This window comes from Petaurus breviceps, unplaced genomic scaffold, assembly GCF_028583685.1.
Source record: "Petaurus breviceps papuanus isolate PSGF00001 unplaced genomic scaffold, PetGlider_PUasm1.0 187, whole genome shotgun sequence".
Taxonomy (NCBI): domain Eukaryota; kingdom Metazoa; phylum Chordata; class Mammalia; order Diprotodontia; family Petauridae; genus Petaurus; species Petaurus breviceps.
The window spans coordinates 17,504,145-17,528,383 of NW_027185799.1; the positions used below are offsets into that span (position 1 = coordinate 17,504,145).

General features: G+C 38.9%; 1 protein-coding gene across 1 annotated transcript in view; it reads right to left on the reverse strand.

Moving 5' to 3' along the window:
* LURAP1L (leucine rich adaptor protein 1 like) overlaps positions 1-22,659 on the reverse strand; it is a 56,648-nt gene extending 33,989 nt beyond the window's left edge. The window contains exons 1-2 of the mRNA XM_069090733.1: positions 22,346-22,659; positions 21,660-21,954 (exon numbers count right to left, since the gene is read on the reverse strand). Of these exons, the coding sequence (XP_068946834.1) occupies positions 21,660-21,938 (279 nt within the window). The 5' untranslated portion in view covers positions 21,939-21,954; positions 22,346-22,659. The remainder of the gene's footprint in view (positions 1-21,659; positions 21,955-22,345) is intronic.
* Positions 22,660-24,239: the final 1,580 nt, after the last annotated feature.

Sequence of the window (24,239 nt, forward strand, 5' to 3'; positions counted from 1 at the left end):
GAGACAATATAATATGTCTTCCCAGTTTGGCTAGACTGGACAGTAAAGTGAAGTGAAGGGTTGAGTTGTTTGTTTGTTTTTTGTTTTTCAGATGGGTCAGATCTGGAAATGTTTGAACACATCAGAAGAGTAATCAGTGGATAAGGAGGGATTGAAATCAGGAAATAAAATGGGATGATCTACGGGGCAAGTTGTCAAAGGAGTCAGAGTAGGATAGAATCAAGGGCAAGATGGGTTGGCATTGGCAAGGAAAAGAGTTCCCTCTTGCTTTGATGCTGGAACAAAGGAGGAGAGGATGATGGTAACATCGTTTAAAGCATGGAACTATGGAGAAGGAGCTGTCATCATGTGGCCTCAATTTTTTCAGTGTAGGATGGGGCTGGGTACTCTGTTGAGATATATGGGGTGGTATAAGTGACTTAAGACTAGAAGTTTGAAACAGCTATTATGTGGGGAAGCCACAGAGAGCTGATCAGAGAAGAGTAAAAAGACTGAGACAGAATAACATAAAACTGGATATCAGAAAGTAACACTGGCTTTCCTATAGGTATTTTAAATTAATTGAGTTCAGTAATCCAAAGTTAACACATTTCCATCCCAAGTTAGCAACGTCCTTTGAAGCAATTTGTTTTTTCCCAGCCCAGTGCCAAAGCAAAACATGTGATTCATCAAAGACACTGCTTCATTGTCACTGAATGGGGCAGTCAGACACCTCATGGTCATTAAGATCCTCTGAAACTTCCTGATCTTATCATTTCTAATTCCATGAAACATATCAGCTTCAGAGCAGTGGAAACAGGGGCCTGTTTCACTGAATAAAGCACTCCACCTGCTGTGAAATTAGTCTATTTTACTGAGCTCTCGGAAATGTGGTAGTCACTTATTACCTTTCCACCAATGTGCTTTGATGCACAGGAAAGGAATCTACCCCACTCTGTCATTTACAAAGTCAACAATGGCAGAAAACAAATGGCAGGATGTACAGTGTGCATCTAAATATCGCTTTGATTGGCCCACAGTGTGAGTTCATGGTTCTGTAGAAGAATTAATAGGATAAGATGTAACTTAACCTAATGAAAACAAAATGCTGACAATACAGTTATCTACATATTGAAGAAAAATACCTTGGCTCTGTGTTATTTTTCACTTTAAAAAGCCTTGATATGGAGCAGTGATGATGGCACCAATAATTCCTAAAGAGAATATGGAGCAGAAAAGGAAGGTTGACTATTTTGGGATCTGTTCGTTTCCTTACATGAAAGCTCAACAAACCAGTGGATGGGTGGTGGTAATAATGGAGGCGGTGGTAGAGTTTTGGGAAGGGCACTTGGACTTGGTAGTTCTGCATTCAAATCCTGGCTCTGACACTGATACCCATTAGCTATTTATATTGGATGAATCCCTCAATCTCCCAGTTTTAGGTTCTAGGCCACATCACCTCTCCATATATACCATGTTTTCTTGGCTCCCCAAAATATTTTCTAAACTAGAAAAAACATAGACAATCAGTAGCACATAAATGTCACAACTTTATTTTTTATCATTAAAAACCATCAACATTCTGGTATATATTTTTTTCCCAACAGCAACTCTTTAACATTAATATTCTACTGGCAATTTTAATTGGCTGTGAATCACAGAATAATCTCTTAAGTGATTTCTTAACAATTTGAATTACAAAGAATTCAAAGGGCAATAGAAAAACTTACAATGGGCAAAAATGGGTCATAATATGTTAACATGTTGGGAGGTAGTAAGGTTCAATGGAAAAAAACATTAGATTTTTAGTAATCAAACCTGTATTCAAATTCTGGCTCTGTCACTTACTACCCTCAAGTAAGTCATTTAACTTCTCTGATCTTCCATTTCCCTATGTGTAAAATAAAGGAGTTGGACCATGTATCTCCTTAATAAAAGGATTTGTTCTGTAAAACTTGGACTCAATCAATAGGCTGCACCCAAGGACCTAGAAGGCCTCAAGGCCCACAGGTTCCCCACCCCTGGTATGTGATCTCTAAGTTTCCTTCTATCTGTACAAAAAGTAGTATTAAGTGCATTATATGACATTGAGGCTAGAAAAGAGTGTTGACTGGTTATCCCTCTGACCCATTAACTTTCTAAAGAAGTATCATTTTCATTTTATCAAGGATCATTAGTGACATGGTTCTCTAGCCCATTAACACTCATTCAAATAGATAAAGGAAATGTATAGAGGGGAATCTAGTTGGGATATTTAAGAAGATGAAGCAATTAATATTTCATTGGTGAAAGTAAGACTGTTTACCAACCTGTTATCTTTGGGAGCAGAATTGGTCTAACAGTTGAAAAGCTTGGCCAAAGCAAGTATTTCTCTTCTGGAAAAAGGTGCAATTGTTAACCCACCCAAGTTTCCCTTTAATGAGTGTTTCATATGTGGTGACTATCAATGGTGATGGTATCAATTTACCATAAGAGTGAGTGTGAAAATAAGAGGTTGCCTAGGTTGTCTAACTTCGGCAGTAAAACCCTGATAATATCCTTCTAGAAATGTTTTTGAGAACCCTAGATGTTATATAACTTTGTGTATAAAATGGTCAAATCAAAGAATGGTGTGGGCTTGTGGTTTTTTTTTCTTTCTAAGTAGTTAAAAGGTATATTGTCTATTAATATCACTCCTCCCCTGCATCACATAACTTACTTCCTGAACCTGAAAGTTTTACCAGTATTTAACGACAATAAATTCTAAGAGAGGCAGCATGTCATAATGGATAGAAAATTGGCTATAGGTCCAGGAAGATTTGGATTCAAATTCTATCTATGAGACACAGATTCTATAATTCTAGACAAATCACTTAACTACTCAGATTGTAGTTTGTAAATTGTGAAGTCATTAATCTGTCCTGGTACAGGAAGTTTACCTACTGGGAATTTATGACACTAATGAAATCGTAGATCTGATCAAAATATATAATTCACACTGGAATAAAAGGCAATTGGAACATTTTGATTGACTCTTTCCAAACTCAAACATCTCTCTTATCTCTTTGAACAATGACACAAATATCATAGCAGGTAGAAGGCTTTTTATAGACCACAGAATGGTTTTAAAATTCATATATTTAAGGCTATAGTACAGGAAACTTGGAGATCATCTAGGTGGACTCCTCATTTTAGAGATTAGGAAATTGAGACCTAGAGAATTTAAGTCCAACCAATAATAAGTGGCAAAGCTGGAATCTGAACCATGGCCATTTGATTTCAGTGCCTCTTCCCACCATACCTTGAACATCAGAATTTTGACACAACTGTCCACTGTCATCATAACCAGGACTTTGCTGTTGATCAATCGGAAATCAATATAAGGAAGGAGAAGAAGGGTAATTTCTAGAACCTCAACATTTCTATTTTGAAACTATGCCTTCTGGGAATTGATCAAATATTATGGTACTTAATTTCCTTGAGGCCAAGGGCTGTTGCATTTTTGTTTTTGTATTCCTAGCATGTATCACAATGATTGGTTCATAGTAGACATTTTAAAATATGCTTGTTGATTGATTTATTATATTCCAGAATAGCCTCCAAAGGACTCATTAGGTCAGGGTAGTATTGGCAGCACAAAGACTTTGTAGAGTCATTCTGAAATAAGCTCAAAGATCTATTCTAGTCTTAGAGAAGTCCTTACATAGGGCTAATAATTAAACTAAACCTGAGGAATGTTAGGTTAAAAAGCTTTTTTTTTTTTTTTTTGCTATTTCTGGGTTGAGTCCTCAAGCCTGGAGCTCCAAAGGTGGTGGGTACTATAACATTTGGTTCTAGGGTTGGAAACCTGAAGCAAAGTCTTAGTCCTTCCAAGATACTTGTGGAACTCTACTACTAAATCATGTTTGACATAATCATTTGCATATACACATTATATACCTATATATAGGTGACTGAATTGCCTCAAGTTGATAAGGAATTTTTTATTTTTGTTTTTGTTATTATCAAATTATTCTTAAAGAGAAACAGAGTTTGCAATTACTTTAAGAATAGGCTATCTCAGAAGGTATTTTGTGTAGTTTTTATTTTGAGGTGTTTTTTTTCTCGGAGATTATATAAATGTTTTAAGCTCAGGTTAGAATTCCACAGAAAGGCAGCAGAGAGCTAACAAAAATAAAATGAAATAACACTGGTCTTATAAAATTACAGTTCTAACATCTCTGTATGTGATGGTTTCTTGGAGAGCAGGCACTCAAGACAAACTGCTGGATTGGGGAAACTAATCTCATAAAAAGGAGAAAAGTAACAATCCCATAAAGGACCTTTAGAGGCTATATATATTTGGTCAACAAAACCCTCTCTAAAACCTTTTCTTGAAGGACCCAAGAGTTCCCTCTAACCTCCTAACATAGTCCATTCCAACAGAGAATTGGAGAGTTATCTTAAACCAGTTCTCAACATTCAGAAGTTTTTCCTTATATCAAGTATTTCCTTATATTAGTTCCTTAAATCTGTCTCTCTGTAGTTTCCTCTTTCTGTCCTCTGGTGACAATTAGAGCAAGCCTAATTCTCCTTTCACATTCCACCCTTTGGATAGTTGAAGAAAGATATCCTATCACCTTTAGGTGCTTTGCTTCTTCAGATTAAACATACTGAGTTACTTCAGTTCGTTTTAATATGGGATGATTTCCAGGTTCTTCACTATACTGTCTACCTTCCTTCATCCTCCAGATGCTATCTAACTTATCACTGTTCTTCCTAAAACTTGATGCCTAGAATTAAACACAACACCCCCTTTGTTTTGTACGTTTGCTCATTATTTGTACATCTTGATTTGGCTTAAGGTTGCATTAGCTCTAACAACATTGTAGAAATTTCCAGGCCCTTTCCAGACAACCTCTTTGGCCATGACTATTCTTAACTCATATCTGTGAAGTTGATTTTTTAAATCTAAGAATAATACTTTACATTTATCTCTTTTAAATTTCACATTATTAGATTTGGCTCAATGTTCTATTATGCTGAAATTTTTTTGGGGGGGGGGGTTAACTTGGTTATACAACATATTAGCTACACTTTCCTGCCAGCCTTCATCTCTATGATTGATAGGTATTCTATCTGTATCTTTATGCAAGTTACTAATATGTTAAATATTACAGTGCCAAAGACAGAATTCTTGGGGAATTCCACTACAGGTAACTCTTCAGAATGACATTCCACAATTACCCATTGTGTTTGGTCATTTAATGAGTTCCAAACTCATATAACTGTACTATCATTTAGCTCAACAGCTCTCTTTTTTATTCACCATTGTCCACATGTCCAATGCTAAGTGGACATTCTTGTCATATGAAAGCATTGCTTCATGCTCTCAGAGGCAGCACAAGAGATTCGGTCAATACTTTGATAAAATCTAATAAAAAATTATCTGTAGCATTCCTCTGACCTGCCAGTCTAATAAACCAGATAAAAATATACATTAAAAAAAAGAAATAGCGTGGTATCTTCAGATGCACTCTTCCTGATGAAGCCATATTAGTTCTTTATTATCATTGCATCTATTTCTTTTTTTGTTTCATTGTTTTCAGTCATAGCTGACTCTTCATGACCTCATCTGGGGTTTTCTTGGCAAAGATACTGGAGAGTTTTGGCATTTCCTTCTCCAGCTCACTTTTCAGACAAGGAAACTGAAGCAAACAGGGTTACATGATTTGCCCAGGGTCACACAGTTAGTAAATGTCTGAAAATGGATTTGAACTAGGGTATTTCTGACTGCTGGCCCAGTGCTCTATCCACTGTGCTACCTAGTTGTCCTGCTTCTATTTCTAGATACTCACAAATCATCCTCTAAATATTGCATCCTAGAATTTTTCCAGGAACAAGATCCAAGCTCAGAATACTACACTATGTAGATTCTACTTTATCTTCTTTTTTTTTTTTTGAAAGTGGGTATCACATTTTCCCTTCTGCAGCCCCTCTCCCATGCTCCATGATCCTGTTTTCCATGCTTACTGAAGGTAGCACAACAATCAACCCAGAACATTCTCAGCTATGTGGAAAAAAGAATCCTTTCTACAAATACTTGATAAGTGATCACGCATCCTTTGCCCAAAAAATTCCAATGAAGGGGATTATGAGGCAGTCCCTGCCACCTTCAGATAGCTCTAATTGCCAGAAGGTTTTCCCCCTTAAGTCAACTTAAATTCACCTCTTTACAATTCAGTGCTGAACTCTCTGAGGCTTGGTGACTTAGTTATTAAAGGAAAGGAAGCAAAGTGCTCTCTTGCTTTTTCTGGTCTTACCTTGGTTTTAAATTGCTTATTTTGTACTGGCCTTTCCCATCTACTTATCACTCTCCAGGGCAGGAAGGCAACCTTCTCTAACAGCAAATAAAGGAGCAGGGCTTGCCCAAGGCAAAGTATAGTGAGGAAAAAATGTCTTCATTGTACCCCAGTCTCCTTATTTTGTGCCATTTTCTTCCTTTACATTATGCCACGAGATGTTCTCATTTCCACTATTTCAGTTCCCTAAAAAAAAAAAATCTTATTCTAAGGTCCTTCCTTTATATTAAATTGTAAAAATAATCACTAAGAGCTTAGTTTCCCCTCTCTTAGGGCGATATACATCTTAGCAGGATTCATAGCCTACTGAAAACTGCAACAAATGAGAAGGGTTGATTTGGGCAAAATCGAGCCTGTTTAGTACCTGATATCAGTTTGCAAGTGTGGTCACCTAATCTGCTTATCTAGCCTCTTGAGAATAGTTGAAGGTCAACAACAACTGATTATCTCTCCTTGGTCATATGGCAGCCAGAGCAAAAAACATATGAGATTGAGAATTGAATCGTTCTTGGTTTAGTGGCCATAGCAGAATACACAGTCATGGAGCTGGAGGAGGTGGGGCAGGATTTATAGGTTTTTACTTAAATACAAGAGGGACAGATTTTTGGCAAACTGCTCCCAATTTTAGAATTTTATAATAGGAATGTGGAATTCTGCATTCACTAGTACTTTACCACTTCTGTGATAAGTCCTCTGCCACCAATTCTTCTAGTCACCATGTTTAAAGCCAATTTAACTCAGGGCCAATTTCTGCAACCATTTTTGTTTAATAAAGGGGGAAAATCAGGACAAAGAACACCGGATTTGGGATCAGGAGACCTTAGTTTGGATCCCACCTTTGATGATGGCTATGTAATCATGAGTAAACTCTGTGAGCCTCAATTTTCTCTTTTCGTCAGTAAAAAGAGGCTAATAATGCCTGTAATACCTGCCTTATAGTAGGGTTGTTGTAAGATTCAGGTCAGATGAAGGTATGAAAAATGCTTTGTTACCTTTAAAATGCTCTAGAAATTTCATCACTGCCACTATTGTTGCTACTATCACTGATGCTACTGTTGGGAAGGCCTACTGAGACCCCTTCTGTGAACTTGTTTCCGCTTCACTTTATCTCTCAGGTCTCAATTTCTTTATATGTCAAATGAAGCAGGTGGACGGGATGATCTCTATAATCCATGCCACTTCTTAATCATAGCTTAGGCACCTCTGCATGAAATCACCCATGAGACTGTTCCTGCTTTGGTTTTGTGTCTTGGTTTGTACAACTAGATTCATGTTTTGACCATTTTGACGGAGTCTCAAGATGTTCAGCAACCTCTATCCCCTGCCTTGTTCCTTTCTGCCTGATGGCTAGCTTTGGCACCTTTCATCACACAGTTCCTCTGGACTGAACACCTCCTCCCACCTCTCCTCCCCCATCATGAACCACCGTCCTTGTGACCAGGGCTCCACTAACAAGCTGCCAGACTTCTCTTAGGCTGACTGCCAACCTGGACCGTTGCCTGATGTCTGCAACCAGATTACCTGGATGCCATGCTCTGCTCACCTGCAGAGAAACCCACCTGCTTCCTATTGCTGGACCTGCTCATTCAACTAATTAATACTTATTAGGTGCTTTTTAATTTCTCTCTGTTTCTCCAGAGCTTAGCATTTTACTTTGCATATGGTGGACCTTCAATAAGTAATTGTTGAATAAAGTCAAATTACATAATATTTACAGAACATTGTACTGGGTGGTGAGGGAGACACAAAGTTGAAACAACATGCAGCTCCTGCCTTCATGGAGCTTACAGTCTAGTAGGGGGATCTGATAAAATCTCAGATAACTGAAGTATATAATTTTGAATTAAAAGTGCATAAGAGATTTACAAAAGTAAATGCTATGAGGAGACCAAAGAAGAGAGCTGTGCTACCAATCAGAAGGATCAAAGAAGACTTCAAACAGGTACTGAGTTGCACTTTAATGGATGAGTAAGAATAATGATACAGAGCTTGAAAGATTGGGTAACACCAGAGTGTAAGTTTTGAATGCCAGGAGTTTGAACTTTGTTCACTGAAAATTTTTGAGTGAAGGAATCACCAACCTATCTAATTGGATTTCCAAATATTCCACTTCAATCCGATTTAAGAAGTGTTTATTAGATGTCTATTATGTTTGAGGGACTGCATAGGCACTGGAGATAAAATAACAAAACAATAACAACAGGGACAAAACAAGATTTCCTAATTTCATCTAATATCAGAACCTCCCCAAATCACTAGTTACAGTTTAGGGATCTGTCCAACCTCTGGGCCTCAGGTAATCACGTTCTAATATTCTTTATCACCCACCTAAGCTTAGTACTGATGGCTTTTATAATCAACAGCATAGTCTATTAACTATTTTTTTCTGGTCAAGTTTAGTATTCTCAAAGTTAAGCCACTGGGAAGTAACTTTTTAAGCTTATAAATCAAAGTAATTCAGAATAATTGCCAGTCTGCATTAGTAGAAGGGATTTCCTCAACAAAAACTCCCTACACTGATTAAGTCACAAGTCTGGTGAAAAAAGGGGGTAGGGAGAGTGGGCATGATGTGATATTAGTGAATTTTTGTTAATATTTCTAAAATCTTTGGCTAAAATATGACATGTACATTTTAAGTATGCTTAGAATTACTTGGATAAAATCCTTTATGTCTAGGAAGGAATGTGCTAAGCCAAAGGTATTGAGAGGATTGGTATCTTGACGATTTATACTGGTGAAATGTTTAATTTGTAGAATTAATTTTTTTTATCTGCAAGCAGTAACATGGTTGTCTACCCAGTTGGTGCTCTACTTTCTTCTTCCCCACCTGCTACCCCATCATGGAGTGTAAAAATGGATTGGCATAAACCCAAAGTAAACTAGAAGAGGTCACAGAAGTAAATTCACTTGACAGGATGAACACCTCTAACCTTACACTTAGGTAGCAATGGTGTCTCAGCTAAGCACTATTTATGAGGGAGCCATATGGGATATGGCTGAAGAGAGAGATAATAGAGTTGATCCAAATCTCCCTATACTTTCTAGGATGTACATTTCCTTTGCATTCAGCAGGAAATTCACCATGCCAATCTTTGAAGCAGGCAGAAAAGTTCTTTTGTAGGTAAGTGTCAAAGCTGAAGATGACGGGGGAAATGATTGATTTCCTCTCTTCTCCAGAAGCCAAAGAATAAGTCTGAGGAGGAATTGAGAGAGAAGGTGTTTTGTCCTACCTTTCAGGCACGGAATATTGCTCATTTCTAAATACAAAGGAGACAACTGAGTGTATTATTTATCTTCACTACCACATTAGCATGCATGAGCTAAAATGGCATGCCCAGAAAATGGAAAGTTGTCTTAAACCATGGTTTTAAAAGGCATCAAGTTTTCACCCTGAGGAGATCTTTGCAGCTCCAGAGATTTCTAAACATTTTAAAACAATATTTTAATATAGAAAGTGTCAGATTGGGCAGAACTTTGTGTTTAGTCTACTAATAAAGTCATGAAATTTTTATAGTGTGACCAAGGTCACAGATGGGATGATTAGAGAGAATGAAGTCATAGTTTATGAAGCTTTGTTTATTATGTTACAGTTACAAGATTCTATCTTTGAATTTTAAAAATGGTAAAGGGAATGTTTCTGGACCTCCTCATTATAAATTCATTGACTGGGTTGCCACTCTTGGCTTTTTCACTACAATAACAGTGGCTTAATCCAGAAGTCATGTTGCTAGGGGTTTAAGCAAGGAGGGGTAAGGAACCAGTTTTGTTGGTGCTTTCCTGTACTATGGGGTGGAGAGAGCTTGGGAGATGAGGCTGTACAGGTTGGTGAGAAAGAATGAGTGGGGATATGTAGCAGCAAGCACCCCAAGCGTCCTCAGGGTTTGCAGCTACCACAGGTTCTTGGATCTGCTTTGTTAAAGGAAAGCAACTCAAAATGGGTTAACAAGCTTACTTTAACAGTCAGACATATATCGTTTACCTTGTTCAGGAGAAAAGGTCAGCACCCTGAACCTCAAAGTATACAGGCATAATTATCAAGACAGAAACATCAAGTAGACAGATTTCCAAACTGTCCAACCATTACATCCATACCCAGTCAACATCTGGGTTTCCACATTCTGGGTTTTTCAAAGCCGGGGGACTCTCAACAATGGCTTCCCAGAATTCAGATCAAATCACAGAACACTTCTCAAAGTGAGTCCCAAAACAAAGCTACACATCAGGGCTTATATAGCCTTCTCCTGGCTCAGAGAATGTAACAACCTTATTGACCCACTGGCCAATCAAAAAGTATCTACTGAAAAACAAGCCTCCTACCCCAGGCTCCAGGTGCACGTTAGCCTAGGGGCAGGGAAGATCTTTAAAATTTACATTCGCATTACAGGATATGGAAAGTTTTGAATATTAGAGTAAGGAGATCAGAAGGAGCAATACAAGGACATTATCGAGGTCTCACTGATAAACTTTAGTAGCAATTGTGAGATGAAAAGACAATGGCACAAGACTGCCCAGAATGGCATGCCAACATCAAAGAAGATGCTGTGTTCTATGAGCAAAGCAGAATTGTTGTAGCAAAATGGAAACGTGAGATGCACAAAGCTAGGGATATCTCCATTCCAAATGTTCAAATGAACTATTTCTGCCTTTCCTGTGGTAGAACATTCCAAGCTCATACTGGACTGATCACTCTGTACCTTGACCCCAACAATGAGATGTCACTGGTCCTCTTTAAGTATGAAGGATAAACAACAACAACAAACTTCAATTTTAATCAGAGATTCAAGAACCTTAGAACGCATCTAGTCCCTCATTTCACATATAGAACAACTGAGGTGCAGAAAGATAAATTCACCTAAACAGGTTTCCAAATGTACTTAGTAGCATAGCTCACTGATAAAGACCCCTAAAGGCCTCTGAATAAATTGAACATTCTTTTGGTGGAAGGTCTATCCTTAATATAACAACATTTTGGCTTTCTTCTCTCTTAGGTGCTACTTGGTGGGATACTTTTCAGATTCTATTTTAACAAAGTGCATTAGAATGAATTACGACTGACAACTTCCATGTTAGGGATGATGAGGGGCAGGAAGGAAGGGACTCATTTATCAATGAGCTGGTTAGATTTATTTTATACATATTTCTAATTATCTTACTTTGATATTTTATTTCAGAAAGGGACATTCCTCTTTCACTTGTAAACAACAACTAGAAAATAAATCTTTGTGATGAGCAGTGTGTGGGTTCAGGTGACAGAAAGAAAGGAAAAAAGTGAATGCCGAGAATAGGGTACCCAGAAACAATAGCAGCAGCAAGAGGAAGAGCAAATAGTAACTGGGTTTTGGTGTTGGCAAGTCTCTGAATTCAAGGAGCTTAGCTCAGTGATCAGGAACATCAAGAATACAACTTGAGATTCAGTGATCAGGGAAGTTTAATTAAGATGTGAAAGCTGAGAGAGACTTTGGCTTAAGAGTGGGAGCCAGTCGAGCACCAACTTGGGAGAAGTTGGTGCCATGCAATGAAGACTGTGGGTCCCTAAAGTCCATAGTTCAAGGGTAGATTGTGCAGTCTTTATATCATTTGATAATATTTAATGAATGGATTGACTGCAAACCTTGTAAGTCTAATATAATGCTAACATTTTCTAATATTTCTTTGAGATTTAACTGGTCAGTCAAAATAACATGGTGGAATATGCCAACATGCAGAGAAGGGAACATCCAGCTCTAAATCCTTAGTCCAGACATGCTGAGTAAACAAACTCTGAATCCACTCAAGTTAAAGAAATAAAGTTCAGATGTTACGGGTCTATTTGTAGTTCAATTCCTCATTCTGTTTATTTTTACTTTCCGAGTCAAACTCTATTGCTTTGTAAAATTGTTTTAAAAAACCCAAAGAACATCACAAATAAAGACCTCAAATGGACACTTTTTTAAAAAACAAAACAATGTGTGTCACGTTGCTAAGGAAAATCATGAAAGCCAAATTAGATGGAGAGACACCAACTCATCATCTTGAGAACCTGATGACCAATGCATTGTTGGAGACCTTTAGGCGTCAGTGTCTTACTCACTTCCTTTCTCTCCATTCTTATGTTCTGGGCCTGGCCTGACTTGTCTTCCACACCCTTATTAGCCTCTGCTTTAATTCTATCACTTTTTACCCAACTTTCCTTACAAGAAAAGTAAGGCTCCCATGAGTCCAGGTCATGAAAATATGAAACAATCAACCTGTTGATGAACATATGAGCCAGTGCCACTGAATAACTGTGGATGTGCTCACAGTTTACACTAGTCAGCATGCTGGAAGCAGTGAGTGGTGGGCATCAGACATTTGCCTGAATTTCCAGAGTACATTTTTTTTAATTGCAATGTGCATTTTTTTTTTACTGATTCAACAAACATTTATGAAGTACCTATTATGTGCCAACTCTTATTCCTGGCATAGGGGATAAGAAGACAAAAGTTAAATAATTCCTGCCTTTCAGAAGCTTATATTCTGTTTTGGGAAGACATCAGTCAATGCACATTAATTAACTCCCTATTATGCCTGGCACAGGGCACACAGTGACAAAAGTCTTTGTGTTCAAGATGTTTACATTGTATTTGGGGAAAACACCAATCAATCAATCCATCCATCCATCAATAAGCATTTTTTTAGTAACTACTATGTGCCAGACATTATGCTAGGCCTTGGGAATACAAAAGATGAAAGCCCCCTCTCCCTCTAGAGAAATACGTTTAATCAGAGAGAGAATATGTGTATATACATATACATATATATATGTGTTTGTATTTTATTCTAGTAAAGTCAAAATAGAGCTGCTGAAGTTTCTTCAGCAGGAAAGTGAAAAGATCCAACATGTGCTTTAGGGATAGCAATTTGGCAACTAAGTGGAGGATAAATTGAAGAAAAGAGAAATGAGGCAGGGAACCCAATACCTTGGCCCATCATTTTGGGAGACAAGAAAAACATAAAAAAAGCAACATGATATATATATATATATATATATAGATAGATAGATAGATAGATAGATAGATAGATAGATAGATAGATAGATAGATATAGATATAGATATATATTCATATCCATTCTCTCAAGAACACAGAATAAAGGGGAAAAGAAAAAACTGAAAGGAGAGAAATGTGGTAGGTGATGAAGTCCTGCCAAAGCATGATTGGTTCCCCACTGGGAGAAAGGTAAAACTAGACAGAAACAACCAGAATGAATGATAGAGCCGTGACAGTGGTAGGCTTTTCCTGGGGCCATACCACAAATATGCTGAATTGCTTCTCAGGGAACAGAACAGACAGTTGACAAATGGAGGTGGTCAATGGAGCTGACTGGCATTTGAAGCCTTGCATCTTTTCAATGTGTGCCATTGATGGTCTTTATATTATCATAAATTCTGTGGTTAAATTTAAGTTATGTGTCGCTATAGTTCTTGAGATGTACAGAAGAATGTTCTAGTTGAATCCATTCCTATAAACTTCCTAGCTTAAAAGTCTCATTTTTAAAATATATTATTCACTCATAAATAAGTCGTGAACTTATGTTTACTTCACTGTGTTTTCCATTTGAGCCTCTGACTTATGGTACTTCTACCCTTAGTTATGAGTGACTGGCCAACACATAATTATGGCTAACAGTTTTGTTCTCATACTGAGTGCATATGGTGGTGTCTGTCTTTGGTTAACAGCTGTACCTTCCGTTTGCAGAGACTAGTGGAGCTCTGGCTCCGCCTCATTTTTTTGCTCAATGGGGCCATTTCATCTCTAACTGCTATACATCAGAGCCCTATAATTTTCAAGCAGTATTGCTAAACCACATTGTTGTAAGTTATGCTTTAAGGGAAACTGCATATACAAAATAAACAAAATGATCAGAACACTAGTTATGATTATGAAGGTGCATACAACCAGCTGAATGTAAAACACACTCACCTCATGTATGCCTGAATTGGCAAACTTTAAGACTTGAAAACAAAACTTGGATACTGCGTGAACATTATTAAATTAATAATTTACATTCATTCACATCAGACCCAAAGCAACTACATTCTAAGGTACTTGAAAGAATTGGTATGACTGGAGAAGGGCAAATGTCTAATTTCCAAAGAAAAGAGTACTGTCTGTAGAGGATCCAGGGTTGAGAACCTGAGGTCTTGAGGCCACATGTGGCCTTCTAGGTCTTTGGGTGCGGCCTTTTGACTGAGTTCAAGTTTTACAGAACAAATACTTTAATAAGGGGGTTTGTTTTGTGAGGTTTGGATTCAGTCAAAGGGCCACACTTGAGGGCCTAGAGGGCCACATATGACCTCAAGGCCATAGATTCCCTACCCCTGATAGTCCATTATGAACTGTTGCCCATTGGAGCTGTTCTTGATTTGGCTTCTGAGCCGTTTCCTCACCATGTATTCTATTGGCCAGCAATCATACTGGTCCCCTCCCACTAAAACACTGTACTCTACCTCTGGGTCTCTTGGCCCTGAAGTGGACTTTTGCAATATCTTCCCTGGGTCTGAGCCTCTATACCACTTAAAGATCATTTCCTCACTGCACCCTCACCTTCTTTCTAGCACCCCTCCTTAGAATTGTCTTCCCCCAATAGAATGTGATCTCCCTCAAGGCAAGAGTTATTTTGTTTACTTGTATATGTATCCCATTAGCACAGTAACTGGACACAGAGCACTCAATAAATGTTCTGTGTGGCAAAAATCTCAAATGTTTTTATTAAATAGAAAGTGAAGCAGGAATGACAAACAGCTAGTATCACTTCAGCAAGAATAGATCATCCTAGACCAACCTAATTTCCTCTCTTTCTCCCTTTCTTTCCCCCCCCCCTCTCTCTCTCTCTCTCTCTCTCTCTCTCTCTCTCTCTCTCTCTCTCTCTCTCTCTCTCTCGCAAGGTTATTAAATGGTACATTTGGGGAATGTTGTACTTTATATAGATTTTAGGCAAAGTAATAGCTGGCAAAATTAAAAATCCTATTCTTGTGGCCAACTGAAGAGATGTGTTCTGAATCTGGCATTCTTATTTTTTCTCAGTGATTACAAGTTTGGAGAGATTTTCCATCAGTTTTCTAAATCGTTTACTCCAATTATTTGTCTTTATTATTTCTTCTTTAAGAACTCTGATTTTTTATATGATTGTTACCCTAATATATTATCTTAAAAGTTTTATCATCTTTTTGGACCATTCTGCAGTTTCTTGCCATTGGTCTATGATTTCTGGGGCATCCAGAGAGCTTCCAGTAACTTTTAGTCTCAGATGTTTGTCTGGATCATTAAGAGGTTAAAAAAATTTCTCAGTCATATACCTACTATATATTAGTGACAAGACCTGAACAAGAGCTTCTTGACTCCAAGGCCAGCATTCAGTACAATATAATAAGCTGCCCCCTAACAGTGTGGTATGTCAACAAAAACAATAAATGTGATCTTATGCTATATTAAAGATGCATAAAGTCCAGAATGAAAGAGGTGAAATATCCTGGTCATATCATATCAGCAGTGTTGTGTTCAGTTACAAGTATCATATTTTATGGATATCGATAAGCTAGAAAATGTCCATTGAAGACAACTGGGATGGGTAAGGTTTTTGAGATCATGCTATATGAGAATTTGAAATAAAGATGTTTAGAGTAGAAAATTGAAGACTTAGGGGTTAGATTTAGAGCTAGATTTCTTTGAAGGAATGTCTGAGGAAGAGGAATTATATTTATTCTGGTTGTCTCCTGAGGACAACTATGATAAGAGCAGTGGGTGAAGGTTGCTTAGACTTCAGTTGGATGCAAGAAAAAGACCTTAATAATTAGAACTATCCCAAAGTGAAATGGGTGGTCTTAGGAGATAGATTCGTCCTTACTTGAGATCTCCAAGCCAAAGCTGGATGGCAACTTGTTGAGGGAGAAGAAAGAGAATGTTAACAGAACGGTTTTTTAGTCATACATGAGTTGAACCAGACTGCCTGTGATATTCCCTTCTAACTCAAAAGTTTGTCATGTCAAAACCTAGACACAATATAGGTTATTGGAGCGAATGATGGCAGATGGCTTTGGACTCAGCAAAACTTGAATTCCAATCCCATCTCTGATATATAACTGGCTGTGTGACCATAGACAAGTCATTCAGCATCAAGATTAAAATTTGTTGGGGTGGCTAGGTGGCACAGTGAATAGAGCACCGGCCCTGGAGTCAGGAGGAACTGGGTTTGGATCTGACCTCAGACACTTAAAACAAAAAACAAACAAAAACTAGCCATGTGGCCTTGGGCAAGTCACTTAACCCCAATTGCCCTCCAAAAAGCAAAAAAAAAAACAACCCCAAAACAATCAATAATAAATCAGGGGTGGCTAGGTGGTGCAGTAAATAGAGCAATAAATAGAGTCAGGAGGACCTGAGTTCAAATCCTGCTTCAGACACTTAACACAAAAACTATCCATGTGACCTTGGGCAAGTCATTTAACCCCAATTGCCCTCCAAAAAGCAAAAATAAATAAATAAATGAAAAAGATCAAAAGTTGTTATATAAGACATCTCTCTATCAGTAACAAAATCACAGCTGTAGAGCAAAACACATATATGTATATCATAACATATAATATATATATGTGTACATGTATGTGTGTATACACACACATACACAGTTATATTCAGTTCTTTCATATAGCTGCCAATCAACCTAATTAGGTTCCTTTTTAAAGAAGGTAATCAGGAATTAATAATATGTGACAACCTCATATTTTGTATCCAGAGTGGTACTGTACCTAAGAAATACTATCTGGTCAAACATTTATCTTCTCCCTCTCCTTTTCCTATCTATACCTGTATTAGAGTACTAGCAATGACAAAGAGAATAAATTAAATTAAATGGATTAGGTTTTACTTGTTTAAGTAATTACACAGGCAATTAATAATTCATTTTTGAAATCCAGAAGTTATTCATGAAAGATACATGTCAAAACGTTTGGAACCTTAATTGAAGAAATAAGAATAAAAAAATATTCAAACTGACAAATACCTAACTGAAATTGATGAGGCTGACTTCTGCCCAGCATCAATGGGAGCTTTGCCTAAATCTAAATCTGCCCAGTAATAGGGGCAGATAAGAAAGACTTGTTATTTTTGATATGGTGACTGACCCCTATGGTTTGTGCCCATATCCTTGAATGCTACAAGTTAAGTTCCCTATCCCTGAACTGTTTTGTAAACTACCCAACACACCTGCTTCCCTGTGGTTAACTGTCCACTTAGGAGCATACCCCCTGATTTTATACCCAAGACGTGAGTATAAAAGCAACCCACTGTCTTTTCTCAAACTGCTAGTGCTCCTAATGACTAGCTCACTGCTTTTGTGTCAATAAAGTCCTCTTGACTAGCAGAACTTCTGCCCCCTGAATTCTTTCCAGACAACCCAACTCCGACCATCATCTACCTTGTCAATATCACTTGCCAAATTTCAACATACATGTACAACCTACTTAAAGTTGTTATACTTTATTAACAATTAAATTGACATTACTAATTATTCACTGCAATTGTATGCCAGGTATTTTTTGTGTGTGATACTTTTTGCATTGCAATTTTTGTGGTACTTCTTTGGTACTTTCCTCTAAGTTTCTAATTGTGTACATTACAACCTTATTTTCATTGTGACTAAAGAAGTGATTGCCCTTATATAAATACTCAATACTTGAGTACTTTATGTAAGTGTAATTAAATACTTCATTGGCTATGTGATCTCACCTATGTGAGTAATGCCATCAACAATGTAGACACTCATCTATGTTTGCCTAACCTATATGAGTCTTGTCTATATCCTCCCATGTTTTCCATAGGGTGTCAACCAAACATGCTGGGGACTTTCCTTGATTTCTTTTGACATAATGAAGATCCCAATGGAACACACAGGCTGTCCAACAGTTATTCCTAGCTCTCATCATATATGGAATTAAGTTCAAGTCAATCAACAAATCAATGTCAATCCATAAACATATACCGTGTGCCTGTTATGTGCTGCCAAAATAATCTTCCTAAAACACAAGTCGGACCACATCACTCCTCTGCTTAAGATTCTAATTAGCTCCCTACTGCCATTCCCAAGTCCTCAGCTTCGTACCTCAAACACTTCATAGTCTAGCTACTACTCTCTGCTCCAATACAACTGGTGCACTTGGTTTTTCTTGCACTCTGCATTCCAGATTTCACCTTCCTGCTTTTACCCAGGACATCACATACCTGGAATGTACTCTCCCATCACTCTACTTCTTAGATTCTTTAACTTTCAAGGGCTCCACCTCCAACAAAAAGTCCTTTTTTACTTAGATCTTCTGCTCATTTGTCAGTGTACCTGCTGTATCTGTATCCCACCCCACCCTAAGAAGAATGTGATCTCCTTGAGGGCAGGGACTGCTTTTCATTTTGTGTTTACCCTTTGAGTTTAACATATAGTAAATGTTTAACAAATTCTTGGTAGATTTAATTGAAACTTAATCCGAAGGAAATCCCCTTCATAGATTAACACTGAACCATCAGTTCCAATATAAATATTATGTTTCTTCTAAGTTCATTTATTCATATACCCCACACAGAAAATGTAGTAAGTGGTTAATGTAACAACTTTTAAAGTGGTCGTACTATGTGACAAAAATTAATTAAGAGGACATATCTTTTGCAACAGCACATAAAAGAAAAATAGCAGAATATATCAGGGACCTTCAGATTTTTCACTGAAATTACCTAGATTTTCTGGTTTTGCCTTATTTTTGTCCTAACACTTAGGTAGTAGAAATAAAATCCACTCTATGTCATCACCCGAATAATGAACTTCCAATTCCTGGAAGGCATTGATTGACTGCCTGTAATACCTTGCCTATGTTAGGTGGTTATTAAGTGTTTCTTAAATTGAACTAAATACAAGAATCTATGATATATGGATATATACAGAAACATCATACACAGGATGTATCTCATTACTGTGAGGGGAGGCAGAGAGCAGCCCAGCTATGTGGGAAGGGTAATGGACTCCCAGCCAAATAGATGTGTGCCCCTTGTAACCTAGCTGAACTGATGTATCCTCAGTTTGAAAAGAAAAAATGGGGACATCAATAATTATACTACTTTGCAGGGCTGTTTTAAGTATTGCTTATATATTGTATTGCAGTAAATCTATAGGATTATATAAGCCAATATTCTGCACAAAAATTTGTTATAGATCTTGCAAGGTTTATTTTTTTTATTGTCATATTCAATTGGGGAATAAAACCTAGGTTAAAGCTTCATCTTGCTTTTCTCTTAGAATATTCTCAGGGGCTCTGGGTTTTTTGTTTTGCAGAGACTTGAGTGGGACCACACGAAGCACTAGTACAGACAGTAAACGAAAAGCTAAAGTCAGCATGTGACCCTAAAAGACTGGCTCTTCTCTCTATTTGCTATGGTAACTTCAAGATGTTTAGCTGTCTACCAAGGTTCTTGAAAGTGTATTAAGACAGGAACTAAGTAAACACAATTGGCTGGTTCGTTTTACTGTCCAGTCCCCAGAGTCTCCAAAATCAGTCAAGTGAATCCCTCCTGCTGCCCAGCTCCCTCCACTACCCCCTCCCTCCCCGCCCTATGACGCCACTCTCTTGCTTCTCTGAGCCCCAACCCCCGCTGGAAGCAAGATCTGGCAAAGAAGGACGGCTTGCTCATAGACCAGTTGCTTTTCATTTATTTTCTTTTTCCATGCACCCGTGCTAAGCTTTCCCGGGTATTGAGTTCACGGGTTAACATTTGCCAAATCGGTGACCAGAAATGTATACCGCAGATGACAGGGAGGGAGGAGCTAAGGACTCCATAAAGTCTCACTAAGTCTGGAGATCACCTGCTCCCCAGGATCAAAGATGCCAAAGTCACGTGACTCCTCTTGTACTCAGCTGGAGAGGAGGAGGTTAGAGAAGCTATTCAAAGTGTCCATTGTGACCCCTTGGAACCATTGTTTTAAGATCCAGCTGTGGAGGATGGAAGGAAACGAGGGCCTCTGGAGAGACTGCAGCTGCTGCTGTACTAAGCCACAGCACCTGGTCCCCACCTCCCCACCACTCAGGAAGGCTGTGGACCCTCCGATCTGATTTGCGGGAGGAATGACACTCTTGGCAATGTCACGGGACACTACCTCCAAAATCACACAATGTCAAACTGAGGCGAACCCTGGCAGATCATCAGATCCAACTTAACTCCCTTCTCTTATTTAGGAAAGGGAGCTGAGGCCAAGAGAGGAGAAGCGACTCGCTACGGTCACCAAGTTTCAAACTACAAGAGCTAGAAGGACCCCATGGATTTTCTGCCCCAGCCCCCTCATAGGAACTGAGATTTAGCGCTAAACGGCACCTCGGAGGTCACTGAGCCTATCTCTATTTTATAAACTAGGAAACGTGAAACCCACAGAGAACAAGTAACACGCCCACGACTAGCAAATGATAAACCCGAACAGCCAGGTGTAGAATCTAGATCGCTGGATTCGTGGTCTAGAAGACATGGAAGTCCAAATACTGGCTTAGTTACTTGCCTGTGGGAACTTGGGAAAGTTCTGGGAGCCTCAGTATCCTCATCTATAGGCTGAAGGAGTTGGACTAGGTGACCTCTAAGGTCGCTTCCGGCTCAAAACCTAGGATCCTTTGACTTCTCTGAGCCTCAGTTTCCTCTTCAGTAAAATGAAGGGAGCCAGGCGAGGGGAGGATGTAAACCCCAAATAGAAAGGCCATGCCAATTTAAAATTCTGCAATCCTATTAAATCCCAAGGCCTCAGTTTTCTCCTCTGTAAAATGGGCGCTTCGAGTTCAATCGCGAAGGTCCTTTTCTGATCTCTTTCCAGGTTCTGGGGTGGCTGCTCTTTTCACAATGCCACGCAGCTTCTTAGCTTTTCTAATTTTCTTTCTTTCCTGTTTTCCCTTAATTATTATGTAAATAAACAATCAGCTTTGGGGGTAGGGGGTGGGGGAGAGTCCACAGGAGCAAAAGTGGGGAGTGGAGAGGGGAGCAGAAAAAGCTAGGCGCGCACCTAGACAGCTAAGTACACAGGAAAGAACGATCTGGCTGCTACTGGAGCGAACTCTGCCTGAGCAAAGTTCAGGGTAAACAAGGGCTTTAGGCAGTAGCTTCCCTCCCTTCTAGCTTCCCTCCTCTCCCTCCCATCACGCACAGGCTCCCTGCACTCCTTCCTTCCCCACCACCCTCTCTTGTCCTGAGCTGGGTTTGCTTCAGCAAAGCACTAGTTCCCCAGCTTAGATCTCGACACTTGTCACACATCTCCCCCCTTCCCTCCCCTCCCCGCACCCCTACTTCTCTGGCCCAGCCTGCGGCGCGAGCTCAGCACGCTACTCACCATCTCCTGCTTGAGAAGATGAAGCTTGGTTTCCAGTCTCTCCAGGGCACTGGAGTTGCTAGGTCTAGGAGAGCCAGAGGACGAGGAAGAAGAGAAAGAAGAGGGGGACAAGCTGCAGCTGCTACCGCTGCTGCACCCCCTGCCCTGGTCCTTGTCCTTGTCTCGGTCGCTGTCCCTACCCGGCTCCTCCCCACGGAGTGACCGTACGAGGCTCTCGGGCACTTTGCGCCCCAGCTTCAGTTCGATGTCTCTTAGGTCTGGCAGTGGGCCGTCTTCCATGGCTTCTTCGTATTTTCTAAAAAAAAAAAAAAAAAAAAAGAAAGAAAGAAAGAAAATTTGAATAAAACACACTCCAGGCTCTTCGGAATAAAAGTAGCTGCTGCCTTTGCAAGCTGCGGAAGCAGGAGCAGCAGATTTCCTCCTATATTCTCTGAATCTAACCGCGGCGTGCAGAGTTCATCGTCCTTTCCATGGTCTAGTATTAGCCTCTTGAGATTCCCCGACAGCAAGCTGCAATAGGGACCACAGCTAACTAGGGGTAGTGGCTCATCTGAAAGTAGTTCATTATTATTGGGTTACATATGGGGGGGGCACCCACCGCAAAGTAGTTAATTGCGAGTTCGGGGGAAAAAATAAAACATAAAAGTTGGTTTATCTTTGGGAGGGGGGTGTCCCCAGTAACTAACCATTCACACCATTGCAGTGTTCACTGACTGCCCATCTGCATCAACACGGCAACAAAATAAAGATGTAGTAACACTCCTGGATTGTTTCATTTTCCAACCACGTCTCCAAGTTTTCTGATTTATCCTGTATTGTCAGAAATCTCTGGTCACTGCAAAAGCCGGTCGTGTGTACATATGCACTGAAGAGAGAGATTCAGCATAGCTGGAGTTCAACTGCTTCCTGGACGTTAACACGACTGGACTCCTTCTCCTTTGGACAGTTTGATCCAAGTCATTGTGTTTCTCCGATCCTGTGAAACTTTAAACCACACTGGCAGGTGGACCAAAGCAGGGCCAACCCTTGTACCGTAGATCACAGACAAAAAGAGCAAGTCTCAATTATTCTCACCCTGCTGGTCGTAAGGCAGCACAGGCGTCACATTAAAAGGGAGTCTCTAATAGGATCATTAGGTTTCACGCTCTCTGACACGGTAGATTTTTACCTTACACTTTAAAAAATTATCCCAAATTAAAGGAAAAAAAGACAACTGACGTTAAGTTTTGTCACTGTCCAGAAACGAAAAAAAGAAAGCCCAGCATCTGAGGTACTTCCAAATCACTTTATGTTAAAAAAGAAAAAAAAAAAGAGAATTTTATTATACAATGTTGCAAACTTCAGACTTCGATAAATGCTTGTAGGTTATTCCTTCAGTCAGAAAACGTTATACTGTGGAGTAGCTCATATAAACCTTCAGATGTATTTTTTTTTTAAATAAGGAAAAATTCACATTTTTTTTTTAAAAAGAAAACCATTGAAAAGTTGTTAGATTTTTTTTTTTTTGCTAGTTTGACTAATGACTATTTTTAGCTCTGACTCTGCATAGGTAATGTCACATCTATTAACCTTCCAAAGTTTCACAAAGTAGGCCACCTCAGAGCTACATGGACCATTGAATTGACTCAGTATTTGGAAATAATATGGTATTTAAAGAATTAGAATGTTTTCACCCAGAACACTGTCAAATGATTTTATTTTCATTGGGATTTGTCAATGAATAGGTTACTCAGCTTAATGGAGACCAATGAATTTTTGAATTACTGATCTGGCCTGGAATCCATTCCCACTTTTTGATTTGTATCCATTCAACCTAAAATTTGTGTTCACTACCACTTGTGTACCTCATTTGGGAAACCTTCTAAGGCTAGGAAGCACAGATCTTACTTGCCTTTATTTTGTTGATGTGGTTGTTAAATGAAGTCAACATACCAGAAATCCTTGTGTTAGTTCTCATTCTAAATAACAACAGCAACAACAATAACAGCTTGAGTTTATTTAGCCAATAGCTGTGAATAAAATGTTTCATTTAAAGTTAGAGCCATCCTTTATGGAATCACAGAAAAACAAAATTAAATCTTAGCTTACTAAAGCAACTGAATGTCTTGTCCCATATTTGGATAACCCTGTCTTCTTTGATAAAGAATCATACTAGGGTTTTGTGCCAGTTCCAGAAACTTCTCTGATTTGTAGGGTTTAGATTTCTTGCAACAAATTGATTGCCTCCTTTGTAGACTGTACCTTCTCCCTAATATCCCCTCACCCCCACCTTGTCTGACCCAACCTTTCTCTTCTCTGCAATCTTCTATTGTAGAATATTCCTTGTATGCTTCTAGAGTGGGGACTGTTGGCCAATCCATGATATTTCCCTATTTCATCAAAGATGGGAAACCAATAATACACAAGTAGCTGGGAAAGACCTCCCTCCCAATAAAATCCATGGTACTCACTTGTGTCATTGAACTCTCCTGGTACGGAGGTGATAAAGTACCCAGGGTCCCCACTTGGCATAAAGAATGAAAAAAAGTTTGATATAACCTGGGCATGGCAGGTCTAGAAGATGACCTTTTGCAAGACCAC